This window comes from Biomphalaria glabrata, chromosome 8, assembly GCF_947242115.1.
Source record: "Biomphalaria glabrata chromosome 8, xgBioGlab47.1, whole genome shotgun sequence".
NCBI classification, from domain to species: Eukaryota; Metazoa; Mollusca; class Gastropoda; family Planorbidae; genus Biomphalaria; species Biomphalaria glabrata.
Genome location: NC_074718.1, coordinates 40,776,604 through 40,799,226, shown reverse-complemented (window position 1 = coordinate 40,799,226; position 22,623 = coordinate 40,776,604). Strand labels below are relative to the sequence as shown.

The window sequence follows — 22,623 nt, the reverse complement described above, 5'->3', positions numbered from 1 at the left end:
TGTTTTTTAATAGGTTTGTTGTTATTTGATAGATTTGTTGTTATTTGATAGATTTGTTATTTGTATGCACAACCCGTTACAGTTGTTTTCAGCGTCTGTAGCTGAGTGGCTACCTATCTACCTAGCTAGCGATGAGCTGTGGTTGCTGAGCGTCCATACACAGCGCGAAAACCTTCTCCCAAAGATCCCCTTCTACTGATATAAAAAAAAATTGGTCTAAAGCACAAAGGATGTCTGCCTGGTCGTGCGGTATGCGCGCTGGACTATCAGTAAATCGTCTTGATGGTCCTGGGTTCAAACCCTGCCCGCTGCCATCCCCCGTCGTCCTGCGGGAGGTTTGGGCTAGGATGTAGATATCTTTAACCCTGAAGGAACATCCGACTTACGTACAATATTGGACAGACAAAACATGAGCGAGATCTAGAGGGAAAGGCGTGCTAGCCTAATGTTAATTTTTTGTAAGTAGCATGTTATTTTTTTTTACAACACTGCTTTTAAAAAGTTATAGAAAGTACATCGAATACAAATATACCTACGATTTCGCATCGCTAGACAAAGTGGGTCCCCCCGGAGTCCACTAGTGGATATATTGATAGGGGGGAATAACACCGTACACCAGTTATTTGTGGTTTTACTGATATTACCTCAAGGTTGAAACCGGGTTGTCAACCCCTGACATAGACGCGAAGTCGTAAGTCTGCTTCGAGACATTCAGGAAATGGGTTCCGGACTCTACAAATAGTTCTGGGGGCTACAACAAGGGACAACTTTGGGGCTGAGCTTACGTCAACACAGCCGCCCCTTTTTCCACAAGTTTGCTCCTTACCCCCCACCTCTTCCTCCCCCACCCCTCTCATCTCCTGGCCTACGTTTCTACATCTCCACTGTACGTCTGTGTTTGCTGTTGGCTCTGTCAGTGTGTCTGATTGGCTTAAAGTGATGAAATGGATTACTCCGTGCCCTCCCGGGCCAATCAGAAGTCTCTTTTCATTTTTGATTTACCTTTTCAGCGCCAGTATAGTGTGTGTGTGTGTGGAGGGGGGGCTGTCTATGTGTGTGTGTGTGTGGCTGTATGTGTGTGTGTGTGTATTATAAAAAAAAAGCCTCTCTCTTCTCTTTTTTTAGGTTCCAAGTCTACTTTTTTTTCTTGAGTTTATCCTTTTTGTGATTTTATGGCCTGTTAACAGGCCGGATGTGCTTTCTATTCAATATGTCCTAAACCTATTTTACTATCACGATTCTCTTCGACCTTTCCACCCTCTACCTCCATACACCAATTCACCCACTGTTTCATCCGTTCGTCAAAACTCCAGGTTTCTTTACCATCTATCTCTCTCCCTTTTCTCGTCCAGCTCATCCTCCATCCCTCCTTCCCATTCTCCCTTCCATTTAATTCCCCTCTAGCTCTCTCCTTCCATCACTCACTTCTTCCCTCTTCCTTATTCTCTCTTTATAATTTCTACTTATTCTGTTTGTTTCATAACCGCTCTCGCCTCTTTGTTCTTCAGTCCTTTCTTTCTCCGTTGTTTTCTGGAGTCTTCACGAAATGACGGAAAAAGTACGAGAGATAAACATTTGTACTAGAAATGAAACCATAGACATTAATAAATAAACTATTCGGTAAAATGTTATGAAAAGAATATGATTACTTACATAATTTAAAAAAATGTAATTTCGATACATTTGTTGTTTTCTAATTTAAGTTAGTTGAGATCTCCTTTCAGACCATGTGGTCTATAGGGCAGATGATGTTAAGGTCCTCTGTTTCTTTGGCCAACGGTTAACGAGTAGGGTGTCAAGTGGCCAGCACAACGACCAACCACCTTTATTTTCCCCAACTAAGTCAGGTACCCATTAGAGTTGGGTGGACTCAGGGGCGCCCTAAAAATCCCGAAATTCAAAGTCTTCACCGAGATTGGAACCCAGGTTCGGAGGCCGAGCCTTTTCCGCCCCTTCTAATTTGACATTTGTTTAAATTATGAAATCTGTTTAGATCACAACATTTGCTTCAGGAATAAGTCGCTAGGCCACTTTGGGTAAGTTGAGTGCAAGTGAAAACAAATTGATCAGTAGTGTATCTACTGTAAGAGACCATACCTAAGAAAACAACACATGCGACAGACAACACATATCATAGACAACACATATATTTCGTCCATCGTGGTTCGATGATAACCACTTTTGTCATCCAGGGAGTTGAGGGCTTTGCACTGGGGTTTTGTGCCTCCTCGTGTGGCTGGTGAGACCTATGTGAGCCCGGAATGTTCGGCTGCACACTAAGCAGGCGGTACGTGACGTTTTGGCGCCGCTGTTTTGGCGACGCCGTTTTGGCGCCGCCGTTTTGGCGACGGGACGTTTTGGCGCGAGCCGTTTTGGCGACGGGACGTTTTGGCGCGAGATATCATTTGACGATAATTTAATAAGCACGTAGCTTTTTTTAAATGAACCTTTGAATTCCAGCGACTTAGGCAAATAACCATGGTGTCTATGTATACTTAACTTACAGTATTTTGAGAAACATGGTACATGTATTGTAGTTAAAAGAAAAGTTAAGATCTAGATCTACAATGAATAATAGCACAATTTGGTACCTACTGGAATGTCTGAGAATAATGAAAAAAGAAAATATAACCGATTAGAATGTCTAGTCCAATCTAGTACAGTTGTTTATTTCTAGGCAAGATATGAGTTGTGATCAAAAGAGCTAGATCCAGTACATGAGTAAGGCCTATGTTAATGGGCAATGGGAATGGTTTCTTTATATAGTAAAGAATTCTACCGGAAGTCAATTTACCATGCAACCAAGGACGCCCCGGTGAATGGAACTTTACCTTTATTACCTTAGTGTTATCAGTCCATGTAATATATAGTGACGGGACTATATAGATCTAAAAGCATTAGGATAACCAACTCTAGAAGAAAAAAAACTTAATCCACACCCTCTCTGACCATAAAGTAAATAGACTGTGTCCAACTGATTTTAACAACTTGGTCAGCTAGACATACACATGTAGGCCAAGTGTATTGTACGTGTGTAGTCGATGATACTACAAGACTACCCTACATTTTTTTCATTACGCGTTATGTAATAGTGTTTGCTTAATGTGGAGTGGTCAGACAAGAAAATAACACACTGGCGTGGCTAGTCAAGCATGTTTGTAGATATATCTTTACTCTAAAATAGTTACACACCCTCTTTGCCCAGAAAGTAAATAGACAATGTGTCTGACTGACCAGATAGGCGTACACATGTAGGTCTATATAGTGTACTGAGTGTGCAGTCCATAATGACAAGATCACCCAGTTTTTTTCCCTTGCGCGTTTAACGGTTATTCAGTAGTGTTTGTTCTATTTTTAGTGGTCAGACAAGAAAATAGCACATCGGCATGGTTAGTCAAGCAAGTATTTTAACTATAAAATAGTTATAAAGATCAAATGTTTCTTAAAACTCCAACAATTTCGTTTCTATTTCTTTGGTTACTAGATCTAAATATGAAATTCTAAATCTAGTTATTTAATGAGATATTAAACTTTACCGGTATAAACAAGATTTTCCGTTATATAATAAGTTAATATAATTTTTAAAAAGAGTACAATTCTTTTCTAAAGGTGTTAATTCAAGGCAAAAATACAAGCACACATATTTATTTAGACATCTTTTTTATTTATTTTATTGTGCATTAACGTTTAATGTAAGAAACATATTCCTTAATACTGATTTTATTATGGATAAATATTTCAACAATGTCAAAAGAATAAGATCGAACATAAACATACAGTCGGATGATTATATCTATAAAGGTCTAGTTCAGCCCCGCCCCCCCCCCGCCCAAAAAAACAAACAAACAACAACAACAACAAAGTTATGGAAAGTTAAATTAATTTTCTTTAGTTTAGTTTAACCATATTTTGAAATTCATGATAAACTTTTCGTTTAACTACTTTATTTTAGTTTAAAACTAATTATAGTTTAACTTTTAAAAATTAGTTTAGTTCCCATCACTAGTCTTTTTAGTGTTAATGGTAAGGCCAAAGTCTGAGCATGCTCTTGAGAAGTCACCGACGAAGCTCTGCAGATCATTTTCAGAGCAGACATTTAGGGCACAGTCGTCAGCAAATAGCAAGTCCCTGATTACTGCTGATTTTATTTTTGATTTTGCTTTAAGACGCCTCGGGTTGAATAGGCCACCATCAAATCTGTATGATATATTTATCTCGTTGTTTTCTCTATCTGTGAATACATCTGTCAGCATAGCGGAGAACATGATACTGAACAGTGTAGGTGCTAGGACACAGCCTTGTTTTACCTCGTTTGATACTTCGAAGGGTTCTGATGGTTCTCCACTTTCTTGGACACGAGCTTTCATGTCATCATGAAGTAGTCTCACCATAGATATGAAATTTTGTTGACATCCATACTTTGACATAATCTTCCAGAGTCCTTCTCTGCTAACAGTGTCGAATGCTTTTGTAAGGTCGACATATATTGAGAACAGGTCAGCATGTTGTTCTTGGCATTTTTCCTGGAGCTGCCTTGCCGCAAAGATCATGTCAATGGTTCCACGCTCTTTTCTGAAGCCGCACTGGCTTTCTGGTAGTAGACCATGTTCTATGTGTAGCATTAGCCGATTTAGTAATATGCGTGCGAGGATTTTCCTAGCAAAAGAGAGAAGAGATATTCCTTTGTGGTTGTCGCAGATTTGGCGGTTTCCTTTTCGCTGTATAGATGGACAATTGCGGCATCTTTAAAATCTTGTGGTATTGACTCTTGTTCCCACATAATTAAGAACAGCTCATGAAGTCTTTCAATCAGGGCTAATCCACATTTTTTGTAGACCTATTCGGGAATGGAGTCAGATCCTGGGGTTTTTCCACTTGCGAGCTGTTGAGTGGTAAGATCGTTTTCCTTTAGCGTATGGGGTCATCCATTTTTTCATTTATTGGTACCATGGTTGAGATGACATCTCAAAATTCTAGATCAAAAATATTCACGTGATTTTAGTGATCTTATATATATATATATATCATATATATCCTGCCCCGACATCTGTAAACTGTCCTTCATTAATATATATTTCATTGTATCTGGCTTAATGCATCGACGACTCCCGAGTTTCATTACTGTCCACGTGCCAACTTCGCAGCCTGGGTCATAATGTTATATAACAGAGACATGACCAGGGTCATAATGTTTTATAACACAGACATGAGTCATGACCAGGGTCATAATGTTATATAACAGAGACATAATGTTTTTAAAATAGACATGACCAGCGTCATAATGTTAAATAAGAGAGACATGGCCAGGGAAACTTTCCTTTTATCTTTTTCTAAGCATAGTGCATATAGACCTTGACCTCTGGGTTACATTAGATACGATGAACCTATATAAGCAAAGATATTTCGTTACGTTGTTTTTTTTAACACAGAAAAAAAAAAGCAAAGGGAAATAGAAAAAAAAACCGTAATGAAGAATAAGGAACAATAATGAAACAAACTCTGAAGCATTGTCTCTCGGGTCAGAAATGCCATTGAAAATGAGGTAATATATAAAAATGCTCTTTGGAAAGAGGTCAAATTCCGGTACGTTGTGACCTCAGAAGACGATTGTCAGAGCGTATTAATGGCTTGTGGAAGAAATATGGCGGTGCTTGGTACATCGCCCGAGTTCATAGCTATTTGTTACACTCGTAGGGCGATCTCTCACGTATTTACACAGAGACTAACGTATTTACACTAAGACTAACATATTTACACTGTGACTAAGGTATTTAAACTGAGACTAAGATATTTACACTGAGACTAAGGTATTTACACTGAGATTAAGGTATTTACACTGAGACTAAGGTATTTACAATGAGACTAAGGTATTTACACTGAGACTAAGGTATTTACAATGAGACTAACATATTTACACTGAGACTAATATATTTACACTGAGACTAAGATATTTACACTGAGACTAAGGTATTTACACTGAGACTAAGATATTTACACTGAGACTAAGGTATTTACACTGAGACTAAGGTATTTACAATGAGACTAACATATTTACACTGAGACTAATGTATTTACACTGAGTCTGAGGTATTAATATTAAATGTATTTACACTGAGACTAATGTAATTTCAATGAGACTAACACATTTACTCTGAGACTAAGGTATTTACACTGAGACAAACGTATTTACACTGAGACCAACGTATTTACACTGAGACTAAGAGTCTAAGGTATTAATACTGAGTGTATTTACACTGAGTATAACGCATTTACTCTGAATATACCCGTGTCACTGAAATAATCGGTCTTAAGGAAATGTATGCGTAATTACTCTAGTGATTTGGTTTAAATTTAATGAACAAAAGATATTTACAGACATGCTGCGTATCAATTGGGTTTGGCGTCCCCAGTAGAATGCAGTGAAGCTATGGCTTTTTTTGACTGTTTCTTTATAAAGGACTTATTTATTGATTGATGTCTTATATTTCAGTGAGAAGAGCCAGACTTAAGCATGGGCAAACTAGGCAACTGCCTAGGGCCTCCGATTGGTGGGGGCCTAGCACAGGAGTCAAATAATTTTTTTTCAGAGAAAAAACATGCAGAACATGGATCGGATCTTAAACATAGCAGAACTCTATGGCTCTATATCTACTAGCCTAGTTCTCAAACATAGCAGAACTCTATGGCTCTATATCTACTAGCCTAGTTCTCAAACATAGCAGAACTCTATGGCTCTATATCTACTAGCCTAGTTCTCAAACATAGCAGAACTCTATGGCTCTATGTCTACTAGCCTAGTTCTCAAACATATCAGAACTCTATGGCTCTATGTCTACTAGCCTAGTTCTCAAACATAGCAGAACTCTATGGCTCTATGTCTACTAGCCTAGTTCTCAAACATAGCAGAACTCTATGGCTCTATGTCTACTAGCCTAGTTCTCAAACATAGCAGAACTCTATGGCTCTATGTCTACTAGCCTAGTTCTCAAACATAGCAGAACTCTATGGCTCTATGTCTACTAGCCTAGTTCTCAAACATAGCAGAACTCTATGGCTCTATGTCTACTAGCCTAGTTCTCAAACATAGCAGAACTCTATGGCTCTATGTCTACTAGCCTAGTTCTCAAACATAGCAGAACTCTATGGCTCTATATCTACTAGCCTAGTTCTCAAACATAGCAGAACTCTATGGCTCTATGTCTACTAGCCTAGTTCCATGTCTCTACTATGATTCAAGGTTTACTCGCAAATGTTTAGAGCTACTTGCTAGACTACAGATGTTGTAAGACCATTAAAACTTCCGTTTGGTGAAACGTCGAAACGCTTTTTCTGGTCTGGTGATCATGACTCGTCCATGAAGCACTTTAATGCTATCTTCGCTATATGATACGCAGCATGTCTGTAAATATCTTTTGTTCATTCAATTTAAACCAAATCACTAGAGTAGTTACGCACAAATTTCTTTCAGAACAATTATTTCTATGCATTATATTCTGCGTTTAAAAACAGGATGTGTAGTACTATGACATTGGGTGAAATACATTGACCACTTATTCTCCTATTTATAAAAACAAAGTAATATTGGTTTGCGATAGAAATGCACTGCATTCATAAAATCTACATACGAAAAATATTAATTTTCCTTGTAAAATTTAATTAAAAAAACATTTGAGTAATATTATGCGATTTGTACTATTCTCTGTAAAATAAGATTTATTATCAAATAAAAAGCAACATTTTCTTATTAAAACACTCTAAGAATTCTCTATGTCGTTGTAGGCCTATTACGAAAAAAAAAAAATGGAAGGTCATTCCTTCAAAGGTAGACAACTGTCACAAGAATTGTCATTTATTTTTAATTTATTAAATTTAGATTTATAAGGTCTGCATTAATGTTGATCTTTCCTTTTAATAATATTTTAAAATATAAAAAAATGTTTTAAATCAGATAACATTAAATATTTTAAAACAAATGTACAAAATACTGAATTGAAAAATGTACATCTATCTTTCATAAAGAAATTTAATTCAAATAACCGGAAATTTCAATGTTATTGTATGACTTATGACACCGGCGTTAAAAATTGGCTTTCCACACCAAAGGTACAGCGTTCGATTCTCAGTAACACATTTTTTCTTACATCAAGTTTTTTTAAATGTTTATTTTTAATTAATAAATAACTAAAAATTACAATATATTCTATTTTATCATCATCTGTTCTATTATGGTTATCGCAACAAAATTTCTTCATTCTTCGCAATTAGTAGCTATCCTTATCAGAACTCAAGACAAAGGCAGGTCCATTGTTTGACGTCAATCATCAAGCTTTTCTTTGTAATTTTATTACTTTTGCACCTTTAGTATAGATGATTTTGACAGCCAGTCATGTCAAACAATATGACTGAACTAGTTTTGAATGCCTTGAATTTGAATGTCAAGAACATGTATATGTCAATGTTATTTTATAAACTACTGTTACGTATTTTCCTAGGCCAATCTAGTCATGCATGTTAACCAATGACTGCCAAGTTACTGGTTTTCGAGATTCACCATTCCAAGTGTTGCATTTTATTCATTTAGAAATAGTGCTTGTCATGTAGTTTCAAAATCATCTAATAAATTATTTATATAGCTAAATACTTTCGATACATTCTTAAACTTTACACAATGCTTTTGAGGACATATATGATTGGATGCCAATCATAAGGCATACACTTTATGGAAACATTGTGTAGAAATGCCCGGGCCGGTTTTGACACCCAGTCCGCCCCTGCCATCGAGTCGTCTGTCATTATCTTTGCCTATCGACTTATCTACTTATCTTATGTACCCATTACGAAGAAAGATCGATTTAATTAGCGTACTCATTATGCCAAACAGACTTTTAGATAGTACTTATTGTGACTAATGTTTCTGTAAAAATGACAAAAAAAAATCCCTGTTCTGTTAACAAGGTCACGTGATTGGACAGGAGGATGGGTCCATCGAACAATAGCTATCATCAGGCAGCCTTTCCCTTATTCTGATGTTAATACATTTTTTTGTACTGTCAGCGTTTGATCTGACCCCAGGGCTGGCTACTCACGGTGGGCCGCCCGGTTAACAGTTTCTATTTTTAGACTCGTATTTCGATGCTGTCTCGACGTCTGATGGCACCTGACTGTTCTCTATTGTTCAGTCTTCGTGACGTGTCAATGTCTTTCAAGATATTTCTACTTTCTGTGTCTGTGACCGGTCTCTTGAGACTTAATTGTTAATCTCTACCCTGTTACTGACAAGGTATTATCGATCATAAGTAGAGAAATACTGCAGTATCAGGGCCGGCCTTATGGTAATTGGAGGCCCTAGGTGGAGTGAACCGGGTGGGTCCCAAATGATAGGAAGCTTATCTCAACTCACTTTGTCTGTCTGGCAAAAAGTTTGAACACGTTATTTTTCCCACACCAAATCTCGGATCAAGGTTAAATTTAGCAACTTGTGGAGACAGCTTGACGCCCAACGCGCCGAACAGTGCGGGAGGATCTAAGTCTAAGTACGCATTGGGCACAAGTTTATCTATTTCTTCTCTACCAATCGAAGGCCCTAGGCATCTGCTTATTTAGCCTATGACTAAAGCCGGCCCTAGCCTTGGTCTGTGAATAAATTCCTAAAACATTTTTTCTGCATTTATATTTAAATCTTTTTTTCTTTGAACTCTAGACACGCTAAATTTGCATGCACTTTGATAATTTTCTTTCAATAGATTCCTTCAGCTACACACAAACTGTGTTCAACCCAGGCTGACGAACTAGAACAAAAACAACATCTATCTATTACACAGGTTCCCAATATAGCCAGACCATTGGGGACTCAATCAATCAGACATAAAAATAGGAAAACACCAAATCAATAGACCACATTGCCACCATTCCCCAGCTCTATTATTTCTACATACCTAGAAACATCCTGGCGCAGTGTGTATATTTAGTTTGCCCTCACAGTCGTAACAATCTCAATGGAACCATCTCGTGAAAATTTCACAACCCCCTCCCCTCCCCGCTTTCTTAATATTTTCTTGAAATCCCCCATCTTTCAATTTTCTCGTATCGATAATACTTCAGTTCTGAATAGAGCGCGAGCTTCAGGAACTTCGAACAGCGTTAAAGTCTTTCTAGCAGACGACACGCTGAAGGGGAAAGTCCCTTATTCAAAGGATGAGCACTCTTAATTTTTCAGAGAATTGTAACCCCTTAGAATACACTTTTTTTTTTCTCAAGGTCCTTGCGGACTGAGCAAGACATGGTGCCCTCCCCCCCTCCACCATTTCTTCTCCCCACCCCCTCATTCCCAGTTTGAGTCTGGAAGTAAAATATATCTTGTCGTTCTTGTATCACTTGAGCTTATTATCTTATATCGACCATAGACCTTTAGCAAGGTTGTACAATTGTAACACAAGTCAGAAAAGTGACTTTTTTAAAATTCCAAATCATAACCACCATTTTTATGTACAATATCACTAATTTATCTGACCCGAATTAAGAATAATAATAGAGTGCGATAGCTATGATAGACATAAAGAACTAAAGCAATCTTGTCATGACAGACCATGAAATTTGTTTTGTTTATTTTTGACGATGTAAAACCTTTTGAACTACTGTAAAAAATGTTTGCCAATTGAAAAATAGAGGATTAAGAAACATTAACAAAAGCAACTTATGTTTGTTTATTTTTGTAACTGCAGACTATAATTCTTGCTGTCGCAGAAAATCTGCTGCGCAGTAATTGCCTGTTGCCCCTGTTACCCATAGATCCATTAGTCTGTATTTGTTATTAGATAAGATAAGATAACTTTATTGATCCAAACAAATGGAAATTCATTTTGACTACAATTGACAACCTCAGCGTAACTACTGTACAATAACAATTTAGATGCACATACGAACGACATTCACACACGAAAAACACATACACACTCATAACCAGCCATAATAAATAGACTTCTATGTACTTCTCGATGATGACAGAATGTTCATTTTTTTTTATGTTGGTCATCCAGGGTCTATTATTACTGAATGTTTTTAATTTTCTTCTTTGTTATAATTATGTTTTCACAGAATTAACAGTTGTGTTAAGTTTATCTGTCTGGGCAGTTGTTTACAAACATGTCCCAATCTACTTCAGACAACTTTGTAGTTGTCAAACAGCGTCATCAGACCGTGACTGGATGGACTGTACTTCGGGGTTTGTTGTTTTTAAAACCGGTTTGTACGTGGGTGTAAGATGGATCATTGTGTGGTCCGACTCTCCGAGGGGAAATGACGATCGAGAAGTGTAGGCCATTTTTATGTTGCTACAACACATGTCCAATGTTTTATCGTGCCTTGTGAGACAATTAAGACTATAAGTTGGCAAGTGTTGAGCTAACGAAAGATGATTGCAATCTGCCATAACTAGTCGGACAGCATCAGCACTTATAGTCCTAAGTATCTGTACAATTTCTAGTAAATGTTTTGCTGCTTTCTCTGTGTTGGCTGTGGGTGGTATATGCACAAGTATGACGTAAAATTGTGTAAACTCTCTCGGTAGGTAGTACTCTCGGTAGATTGTTACATAGTAGTTCAATATCGGTCGTGCACACTTTAGTTTTGATTGAGGTAATGTTGACACAACAGTACTGTTTATTGACATAAATGACCACTCCTCCTCTTGTTTTGCCACTATCTGTTGTTCTGTCTGATCTGTACAAAAGAAACGCATCAAGGTCTACTGATGTGTCGGGAATAATTTCATTTAGCCATGTCTCAGTGAGACAGATTAGCGAGCTTTCACGGTATTGGTAGAAATGTCTGCAGCAACAATCCAGTTCGTCCATTTCGTTATTTAGTGATCTAACATTATGTGATGTATCGGCCATTTGTTTCCAAGATGGCGGGTGTGTACATAGATTCATTGATGATCATATTATTTATGCTATCCACTGAAACACTGGTTTTTGACATGCACACTAATAAAATAGTCCATAAAACTAGAAACACTTTTATTCCCTGAATATTACAAATAAAAATAAACTTAATAGAATCCTAAATGCTGCTGGCAAAATCATTGGCAAAAAACAAACCCCATTTGGGCAGTTGTTTGAGACAAACATCTATAAAAAAGCTAACAAGATCCTCGAAATAAAGAATCACCCTTTGTGTCAGGATTTTGTGATCTTACCATCACAAAAGAGATACAAGACACAGATAGCAAAGACAAACAGACACAAACACTCTTTTGTTCCCCTGGCAATCAAATCATTAAATAAGAACAATCTGGTATAAACTTTGTCACATGTAAATTATGAGTAAGTCTGGTGTTAAAATGTTTTTTTGTTTGGTGTAATGCACAAATTGTAAGACAAATTTCCATACGGATAATAAATATTATTATTATTATTATTATTATTATTATTATTATTATTATTAATCAGGTCGTCTGCCGAGCAGCGCCCCGGAAGTACACATTGGGTTTAGTACTAGTATTGTTAGGTGCAATCTAGTAAATTTAGTTAGATAGTTGCTTTGGTTTGAGTTGCTAAATCTGGATCTAGATGCAGTTAGATTTAAAGTAATTCAGCTCTGATACAGTTATTAGGAGGTTTACTGGACTTAGGTTAGGGGCTTTTAGCCTACATTCCTTTATTGATTTATTTTAATTGTTATGCTTTTCGATAGATGTAATAAAGTATATATTTTAATATATATATGGCCTCCAGTTGCGAAGTGACTATGGATCATCTCATGGAAATGAGATGAATGCCTGGGCATTAGTTGTGGTCGGAACGATGTCGCCCACACATCAGTTCCCCCCTCTCCACGCAGCTGATGTATCCAAAGGAACGGCAGTGCCGATACAGTTTGGGGTCAGCGGCGTCGCAGGTTCAGCCAGAGTGTAGCACTGGGTGCTGCAAACTGCCTTAGGGTCGCCAGCTCCTGATTTTTTCCTCAGGGTTGGGATATCTTGATTACACCATAAATAGGTCATGTGATATCTTGATTACACCATAAATAGGTCATGTGATATCTTGATTACACCATAAATAGGTCATGTGATATCTTGATTACACCATAAATAGGTCATGTGATATCTTGATTACACCATAAAAAGGTCATGAAATAAAAAAAATAAAAAATACCTTGATTACACCGAGATCAATCATCTTAGTAGGCCTAAAAGCTGATCTGTGACATGGCAACCTGTGGTCAATCCAGATCAATCGTTATAGTCGGCCTCAACACTGACCAGCGACGTTGCAACCTGTGGGCAGTGTAGACCAATTGCTCGTTGTCACGTCACATGCCTGGTGTTCAAGTTCTGTCTAAAAATAGAAAGTTCTCCAGCCCTAAGGGTGCAAGAAACCAATTATTTACCCTGACATGTTTGATCTCTTATGATGAGATTTAAAAATTCCCTGTTTGCACTTCTCTTGGAACCTTGACACGTACAGAACGTGACAATGCTCTAGCAGTCATTATGCAGCTTTTTTACTTGTTGTAAATCTACACCCCATTGCACGCTTTACAATAATTTGATCATTTCTACGCATCATTTGTTTCAACAAATCAACACTATCAATTTCACACTTACTATATTTGACCTTTTGTTTTTGTTTTGTCAGGTGTCAGCAGACGACGGATCACTTCACGAACGTGAGCGATACAATAGATAGTTTACTCAAAGGCTATGATATTCGGCTTAGACCCAGCTTTGGTGGTGAGTTCATGTTATTTAGAGTTTATAGAATATTATAGAGAAGCCTGGGCGTTTTTTTTTTCATTACTGTGATATATGGAGCGCGTGTAGTACTGAGTACATGTTTCTATTGGCTGAAGAGATATTAATGAAGTGCGGATTCAGGAAAAAACTTGAGACTGGGATATAAAGGAACTTTCTTTTTTTTTGTATTTTTTTTAGGATGTTTTATTTTTTAAACTGCCTCAGGAAAGTCCCGTGACTGAATCCGTCTGTGACCATCTAAGCAACTATTTGGTTATTGCCAGTGTCCTGATTCTCCTGCGTAATAAATAGTTACTTTCCAACTCCAGCGTGCTTAGCAGAAATTATTATCATCCAGTTTGTTGATTTTTCATGCAAAGTGTTTCTGAATCATAAGTTACGTTTATTAAACTTAAAAGGCGAAATCTTTCATGCAGAACAATTACAATACAGTATGTAATTAGTGCAAGGCCAATAGTACAGTACCTGCGTAAGGTACTATGTTTAGCAGGCGTTTGCGTTAGAGGCGGACGAGCCCGTTAGCATAATGTGGTACGGTATATATAGGCCCAGGGCCCCGCATATGACACTCGACCAGCACTCTGCTAAGGCCGCCTCTATTTTCATGTATCCCTTAGCCTGTTGGGCGGTTGGGGCACCACACAAGATCTGTTGACAGTCTCTTCTCTTTCAATGACAGGCCCGCCCATTCTTTTTTTTTTTTGACTTCCCATCGCGATCTCTGTCTGCCTCTTCTTCTTTTCCCTGGTACTGTTCCCTGTAGGAAGGTGTTTGTGAACCCTGAAGACTTGCGATATAGTAGATCACCATGGGGTCCGCTCGCTTAACTACTGGTGTTGCCTTTATCATAATCTTATCTTATCATTTACAGATGCTCTTAAAGAAAAATCATTACATCACATGTACATTTATTTGTTAATCTAGTTGTCCATGTTGATAAGTCATAACTTTAGCTCTTGATTTTCTTGGTTAAATCACCCAAACCGTTTCAGGAAAAAAAAAAGAGTTTAAATTACTTTTTCCTAGCCAGTAAGAAATGTCTTATTACGTAGGGTCATTCAGTACACCTCATTAGATTATTTTTTCGTATATTTAAGCTATGAAATAATTTGTATCATGATTCTTCATGATTATATCTTGAGACCTTGTGTGTCTTTTAGTTTAGGGATTCTACCTTTGGAGGTTCTCTTGATTGGTCCCTTTTCACCAATTTTATTGCTTGTGATAACTAAAAGATAATGAATATTCTAGTAAGGGTTTTAAGTTAAATAGGATTTTAGTTTTTGTTTAGGTGCTCCATATTTCTCCGTATCGACTTGTCATCTTTTTCTATGTTAATGCATTTCATTGCTGAAATATAATGTAAACCTAACTTTAAAAAATCGAAAAGCAAACTATGTGCTGCTGATTTTAAAACTTAATATGAATATTACCAAAAAAAAGTAATTTTTACAAAGCTTATATCAATTCACCTTGTCTGTCTGGTAAAAAGTTTGTACACGTTATTTCTACCACACCCATGCTAGGATCAAGTTAAAACTTCACACTATTATTCATTGGCATAGACAAAACATGAATCAATTTAAAAAAAGGAATCGATTGGTCAATTAATCACTGTTAATTAAACCACTGTTACATCAGATCTGAACGAAGTGGTCGTCTCCTTTCCATTAGGACTAAAACAGAAAGATTTAAAAACTCCTTTATCCCAATGTCGGTCAGAGTGTTACAAGATCAGCTGTCGTCATCGAGAAGTACATAGAAGTCTAATTTATAAAGCGCTGGTTGTGAGTGTGTATGTGTTTCGTGTGTGAATATTGTTTGTATTTGCATCTATATTGTTTTTGTAAAGTAGTTACGCTGAGGTTGTCAATTGTAGACAAACTGAATTTCCATTTGATTGGATCAATAAAATTATCTTATTTTATCTCTAACTTATCTTAATGCATAATGCCGTTTTTTTATCGCGCTTAGGATTGGAGTTTTCCAAATTGAATGACACCCCAAAATTACCATTTTATCTATATATTTCAGGAGATTTGTATGTTTTCAAAAGATTTTAATAATTTCCGGAGATTTCCAGGACGTATATTTTGCAATTTCAGGAGATTTCCTGGAGCTCCTGATAAATCTGGATGCCGCGGGAAATCTATTTTAAGTTTTAAAATCCTTTAATTAAATAATTTACACCTAGAATTAGCGCGGGTTCTATGAAAGTGCGGGACCCACAGTGGTCGCATAGGTTGCAGTGGCCTAATGTCGGCCCTGCAAAATAGCGGCGTATGCTACGCCGTGGGTCGACAAGTTGTTTATATTTTGCTAGTTGTGTAATAAAATCAGTGTCACATTTTACAACAACAAAAAAAAAAAAAACAACAACAAAACTTCACAGAATTTAAAAGAAAACATTACAAAAAAAACAACAACAACAAACAAACAAAAAAAAACAACAAAACAACAACAAAAGAAAACAAAAAAAAAAACAAAACAACAAAAACAAAAACAAAACAAAAAAAAAAAAAACAAATAACAACAACAAAAAAAGCAACACCACCATATTAGTTAGTAATCTCCCATCTCGAGATGTCCGACAAGATCTGACAAGAAAGACGTCCACACCCTGGCTAATCTAGAACCATCATGCACATGTCTAGCTAAAAAGAAATCGCTTTTTTTTTCTATCAGAAAAAAATTTTTTTTGGCTTTTATTTGTAGAAGTATTGATCGCAATCTATGTCCAGGGTATGTCCAATGTATGTCCAGTGATGTAGCTATTTAGATTCTAAGTAGTTTGAGGCTCTCTTTTTTATTTTTTAGACTAGACCAAGTCAAATGGAAGTTTTCTCTTTTCGATTTGGCCATAACTCTTTATCTCTCCCTCCCCCCTCTCTCTCCTCCTGTCTCTCTCTCTCCCTTTTCTCCCTTCTCTTTCTTTCTCATTTTTACTATCTCGTCCTCCCTTTCACTTCTGCTATCTCTCTATCTCTCTCTATCTATCTCTCTCCTCTTCCTCTCGATGTACATATTCCTTTTTTCTCATTCCATTTAACTCTTTATATCTCTTTTCCTTCTCCCTTCTTTTTTTTCTTAGCCCCCTGCCTGTTCTCCCTCCTCCTCTCTACTTCTCCCTCCTCCTCTCTACTTCTCCCTCCTCCTCTCTACTTCTCCCTCCTCCTCTCTACTTCTCCCTCCTCCTCTATACTTCTCCCTCCTCCTCTCTACTTCTCCCTCCTTCTCTCTACTTCTCCCTCCTTCTCTCTACCTCTCCCTCCTTCTCTCTACTTCTCCCTCCTCCTCTCTACTTCTCCCTCTTCCTCTCTACTTCTCCCTCCTCCTCTCTACTTCTCCCTCCTCCTCTCTACTTCTCCCTCTTCCTCTCTACTTCTCCCTCCTCCTCTCTACTTCTCCTTCTCACTCTCTCCTTCTCCCTCTTTCTCTCGCCGTCTGTTTGTCCCAAACGCTGCCGATCACTTCCAATGTTTCTTCACGTCATTGGGTTCTGGCCAATGTAAATTTGTTGTGTTTGTGATTTGACAACCGTGGAAATAACGAGCTCGTTGATTGGCTACGTGTAAATATGCTAATTCTAATTGCAAAGAGCCCAGAGCTCTAAACGTGATGTACATCAGTGGACATTCCAACATGAAGATGGATGACCCCAATACTTCTTTATCTTCCTTCAACACAAGGGACGCTCATCGTTATATTTCTTTCATTAGAAACAGTTTTATTTGAATTGGCTTTTAAACATTGTGTGTCTTTTTCTTTCATTTGTCTTTTTTATATTACAAAGCTTATATTAGCTCACTCTGCCTGTTTGTCTGTCTAGTAAAATTAGCTCACTCTGCCTGTTTGTCTGTCTAGTAAAATTAGCTCACTCTGCCTGTTTGTCTGCCTAGTAAAATTAGCTCACTCTGCCTGTTTGTCTGTCTAGTAAAATTAGCTCACTCTGCCTGTTTGTCTGTCTAGTAAAATTAGCTCACTCTGCCTGTTTGTCTGTCTAGTAAAATTAGCTCACTCTGCCTGTTTGTCTGTCTAGTAAAATTAGCTCACTCTGCCTGTTTGTCTGCCTAGTAAAATTAGCTCACTCTGCCTGTTTGTCTGTCTAGTAAAATTAGCTCACTCTGCCTGTTTGTCTGTCTAGTAAAATTACCTCACTCTGCCTGTTTGTCTGTCTAGTAAAATTAGCTCACTCTGCCTGTTTGTCTGTCTAGTAAAATTAGCTCACTCTGCCTGTTTGTCTGTCTAGTAAAATTAGCTCACTCTGCCTGTTTGTCTGTCTAGTAAAATTAGCTCACTCTGCCTGTTTGTCTGTCTAGTAAAATACACCAATCTAGTAATGCATCAGTGACTTAAAACTGTGCCAGATGATTGTAACTCAGGGAGGGAATGCTGTACCTTTACTTACAATGGCGAAGCTAGGGTGGGGGGGAGGAGGGGAGAATTTGAAATCCCCCCGGACCCCACTTGAGCCTCCCCCCAAATGAGTTTTTTTTACATTAAATATTACGCAAAATGCAGGGGCCCCTAAAGAGGTTCGACTCCCCGGGCCCCCAAACGATGGGAAATTCCTAGCTACGCCCCTGTTTACTTACTTCCACTAACTGACGCTAACAGAGGCTGGATCCTAATGCTCTCAGTTTGTAGTCATGTAAACTAGCCGTCAACCATCCTGTTATTAATTTTTTATGACAACAAAAAAGATTATTATTCGCACTTCGGTCAAAATAATCTATTCATCTTGTAATAAAGTATATATTTAAAAAGTAATATTGAATTATTTAACTGGCATCTAACCTCAGTAATGATCAAAGCGCCCGTATCAACGAACGAATTTTTGTAAAAATGCTTTTGAGACACACATTTAAACATAAAGATTATTAAACTAACTAATCCTCTTATTAGATTGATGTAATAACATGTCATCATCTTCTCTTTTGAAGGAACGTCTGTATTTCATAAGATAAGATAAGATAAGATCTGTGTTGGACTTTAAATACAAATATATTTTATTTATATGAGACCACGCTGCACCATTATATCTCTGTTAAATGCCACGTTGGAGCCAATGACCAGAGTTAAGCTTAACACAAAAAAAGCTTAAGAAAATAAAGCTTATATAAGGGAAACAACCTCACAATTACTGAGATAACTCTCAATAATGCTTGATTTATCTCCCCTTTTCTATATATAACATAATAAATTCATTACCACTACTTAATTAATTAAACTTTTTTTTATTCAGTCCTATGTTGTTATTGACATGACATATTGTGCAAAGTTTAAACTTCATCCGAGAATGGGAAGTGGGAGAAATGTTGTGTACAAGATTTGTACCAGTCACATAGTGAGTTTATATAAGTTGTGTACATACAAAAAGGTCTTTAGTACATAAAAGCTATGAAAGAAAAAAAAACGAGAGACAGATTTGCAAACTTTTAGGGTCTCCTTCTCACCGAGATGAGGCTTACATGGCTTCCTTTACACTCAGAAGAAGGCAGTAAGGGGCATACAACTCCTACTCCTCCAGTGCTTTCCCTTGTTTCAAAATAACAATGGCTTTAAAATTAAAACACAAGCCCTAAAAAAAGTGCCTAAATCCTGGCCGGGACAAAGTTCTGAGTAACTTGCTAGCTTGTTTTAATAAAGGCTGTCCGACAGGGATTTAGAGTTTCAAAAGGAATGACGCCACTCTCTCTCACTCTCTCTCTCTCTTTTTTTCTCACTCATGTTTTTCCTCGTCCCCTGCTAAGCTCCTGGAAACGAGCATTAGCCATGAAGCGAAAAAAACCCTGAGTCTGAGTTGTCCCTCTTTCCTGGAGACTACTGCTTCCACGGCGCGTGCTGACCCGTGAGGTGGTTGACATTTATGACACCGTTCAGTTGGATGAATGTTGACGCTTATGACATTGTTTTTCAGGCAAGAGTCTAGACGAAAGAAGTGACAGAAGCTGGAAGAATTGGCAAGTCTAGCTTCCTATGTGGCAATTACACCACTTGGGTTGTTGCAAAGGTTGTCCCAGTTCGTTCCACTAAAAACCTAACTAGATCTATATATAGATCTCTATAAGTAAAACAAGAAATGGAGATGAAATTACACGTGATATAATATATAAGAAATATATTTAATATATTTAATGTATAACTCGAACCAAGATGAGCCGGTTTTAATTATCAGGACAGGGAAGTTGGTCATTCTCCCAAACGTGACTCTTAAAGCTAAGTTTTTATTTTTCTATTTTAGAAAGCTGCTCCCGGAAGTAATGTGCGAGGTTAAAGTTCGCGATCTTCTGGGAAATATTATAAAGTGTTGGTCTTTATCGACCACATCAGTCACAGGACGTAGGTCATTCGGTGGTGACCACGCCACAGGGCTTTGGTCATTCGGTAGAAATCTCAGAAATGCAAGAAGAAACAGGCGGATCGACAAAGACGGGACATATAGATATATCTGGGGCTCAAAGTTATTCTGAAACATAGCAGTTAAATGAGGCATCAAAGCCTGTTTTTATGCAGTACAAATAGTTGAACCTCACCTGTATAGGTCAAATCTTAATTTACTTCGTACGATAAGCTTGCGTACAAGTGTCATCTAGGCAAGCGAAAAGAAAATTGTCTAAGTAGTTTGTGCCAATATCTTTTTTGTAGTTATGTTGTGATGTATCTCCAGATCTCAATCTTTTATTGTAGAAGAAAGTGTCATCTCAAGAGAAAAACTAAATTGAATTATAACCTGAAATAGTTTTTTTTAAATACAATAATCACAAATATCTACAAACCTGTTTCTTTTTTTTTAGTATCAGTTTGACTTTATTCTCCTGAACTAAAGTCATACAATTATTCCTATGGCATCAACTGCCTGCGCTATTTGTATTCACAGTATATATCTCTCTAACATCAGATTCATTGGCTGCATTAATCATACTAGGTCTCACTTAATCTTTACAAGACTCACTGTTTTTTCTTTGCTTGTTCAAGTCTTAATCTTTACTTGCTTAACTGTTAATTGTTATCGAACTCACTATGTCTATGTCCAAAACACATGCTAATTAATCATGGCATCTTTGCCTGTATCGTATACCTAAATTAGTAATCAAACATAAGGAGGAACACAAGACACACACACACACAAATTAAACTAACAACAAAAATAAATAAATAAATAAAAACATTTCGTCTCAACAAGAGGAAGGGAAAAAGTCTGACACGATTTTCGGACAACCTTGAATTATTATTTTTTTCCTTGTAAGAAAATGATTGCTATTTGTTCTTACCATTTATTCTTTTTTGTGACGCGTCTGTGTGAAATTGGTTAGGGAAGACCAAAAGTCTGTGTATTTAGTGTGTGTGTGTGGAGGGATGAGAGGGGTGTGTGATTGAGAAGTCTCCAGGAGTAAGTGTAGTGGCGCAGACATGATTGAAAAATGTGACATTCATTACAATGATAGAAGATTATGGATCGAGGCTCGTGTCCTTGGTCATTCATTTTTTGTTAAGTTTCTCGCTTCATGTTTAGTTTCGGCTTGTTTCAATTACTTATTGACCAATATAAGTATTTATTCGTACATTTAGAATCTAGCATCACAACATATTATTAAGAAAAAAAATTAACTTAATAAACAGCGAGTATGTAAAATTCAAACAAGGAAATCTTATGCCGAACTGGACGTCGACCACTTAGTGAGGTTGTGACAGAGCGTCGCATGAGGTTTGCGGGACATGTTCTCCGACAAAAGGAATTACGCATACCAAGAGTTGCGATGACATGGAGGCCAATACGAGGAAAGAGCAAACAGGGGCGTCCTCGTATAACTTGGCTCCACGGTTTCATGGAGGACCTCAGAGCAGTGGACACCAGGTGGGAGGAGGCTTCAAACATTGTCAGTGACAAATCTTTGTGGAGACAGCTTGCCGCTCAATGCGCGGAAGGATCTAGGTCTAAGTGTAAGTGTAAACTTCAGCATTCACCATAGACCTAGTCCTAGATTAGATTTTTAATTGTATTGAATGTTATAAAAGGGAGAAAGAAAAATGCGGAAAAGTTGATTGCCTCTATGAGTGTTCATTCATTGTGTCCTTAATTATTTATCTGCATCTTTATTTCCTTATCTCATCTTCTTATCTTATAAAATACAGAAGTTACTTTAAATAAGAAGATGGTGACGTCCTATGCGTCATGCACCTAGTCATGCATGTTAACCAATGACCTAAATTCTGCCAGACATTGGTTTTCCTGGCTGGCTCAGGCAACCCATTCCACTCTCTAATAGCACTTGGGAAAAAGGAGCATTAATACAAATTGGTCCTAGTATATGGAACGAGGAACGTGCCTTGACCATTGAGCATGGTACACTTTGTATTCACTAAACATAACCAAAAAAAATTATCATTTATCTGTAATTGATTTTTAATTAAAAATGTCTTGGCCTCTTTCAGCTCTGAAACGCCTAGGGTTTATCACATACAAGTGAGTTGAAAGCATGGGTGGTAGTTATGGTCAGAGCGTCGTCACCCACACCGCAATTATGTGTTCGGATCCGCTATGCGATATAGTTTGGGATCAGGTCGTCACATGTTTTGCAAGTTGCGTCACAGGCTCCTGATTTCTTTTCAGGGTTGATTCCCGAAGCCTTTCCCATGTTGGGGGTATAGCCACAGAACAGCGGAGGTTTGGGTTTAGATTTCCCTCTTCTAATCCTGCCAGAGGGTTAATGGTTTGAGCATCAATTATTTGCCTTAAGCCCTTTTCCTGTCAGTGTTAGCAGTTCCGCCACATATGAAGGCCAGGAGTTTCCGTAAAGCTGTTTATGCCGGAAGTGGTAAGCTTATATGCATTTCTCTACCGATATACAGGACGACAGCGGGTA

At 37.6% G+C, this 22,623-nt stretch overlaps 1 protein-coding gene across 1 annotated transcript in view; it reads left to right on the top strand.

Moving 5' to 3' along the window:
- LOC106057354 (gamma-aminobutyric acid receptor subunit beta) overlaps window positions 1–22,623 on the top strand; it is a 220,201-nt gene that overhangs the window by 11,485 nt on the left and 186,093 nt on the right. The window contains exon 2 of the mRNA XM_056037848.1: window positions 13,638–13,732. Within this exon, the coding sequence (XP_055893823.1) occupies window positions 13,638–13,732 (95 nt within the window). The remainder of the gene's footprint in view (window positions 1–13,637; window positions 13,733–22,623) is intronic.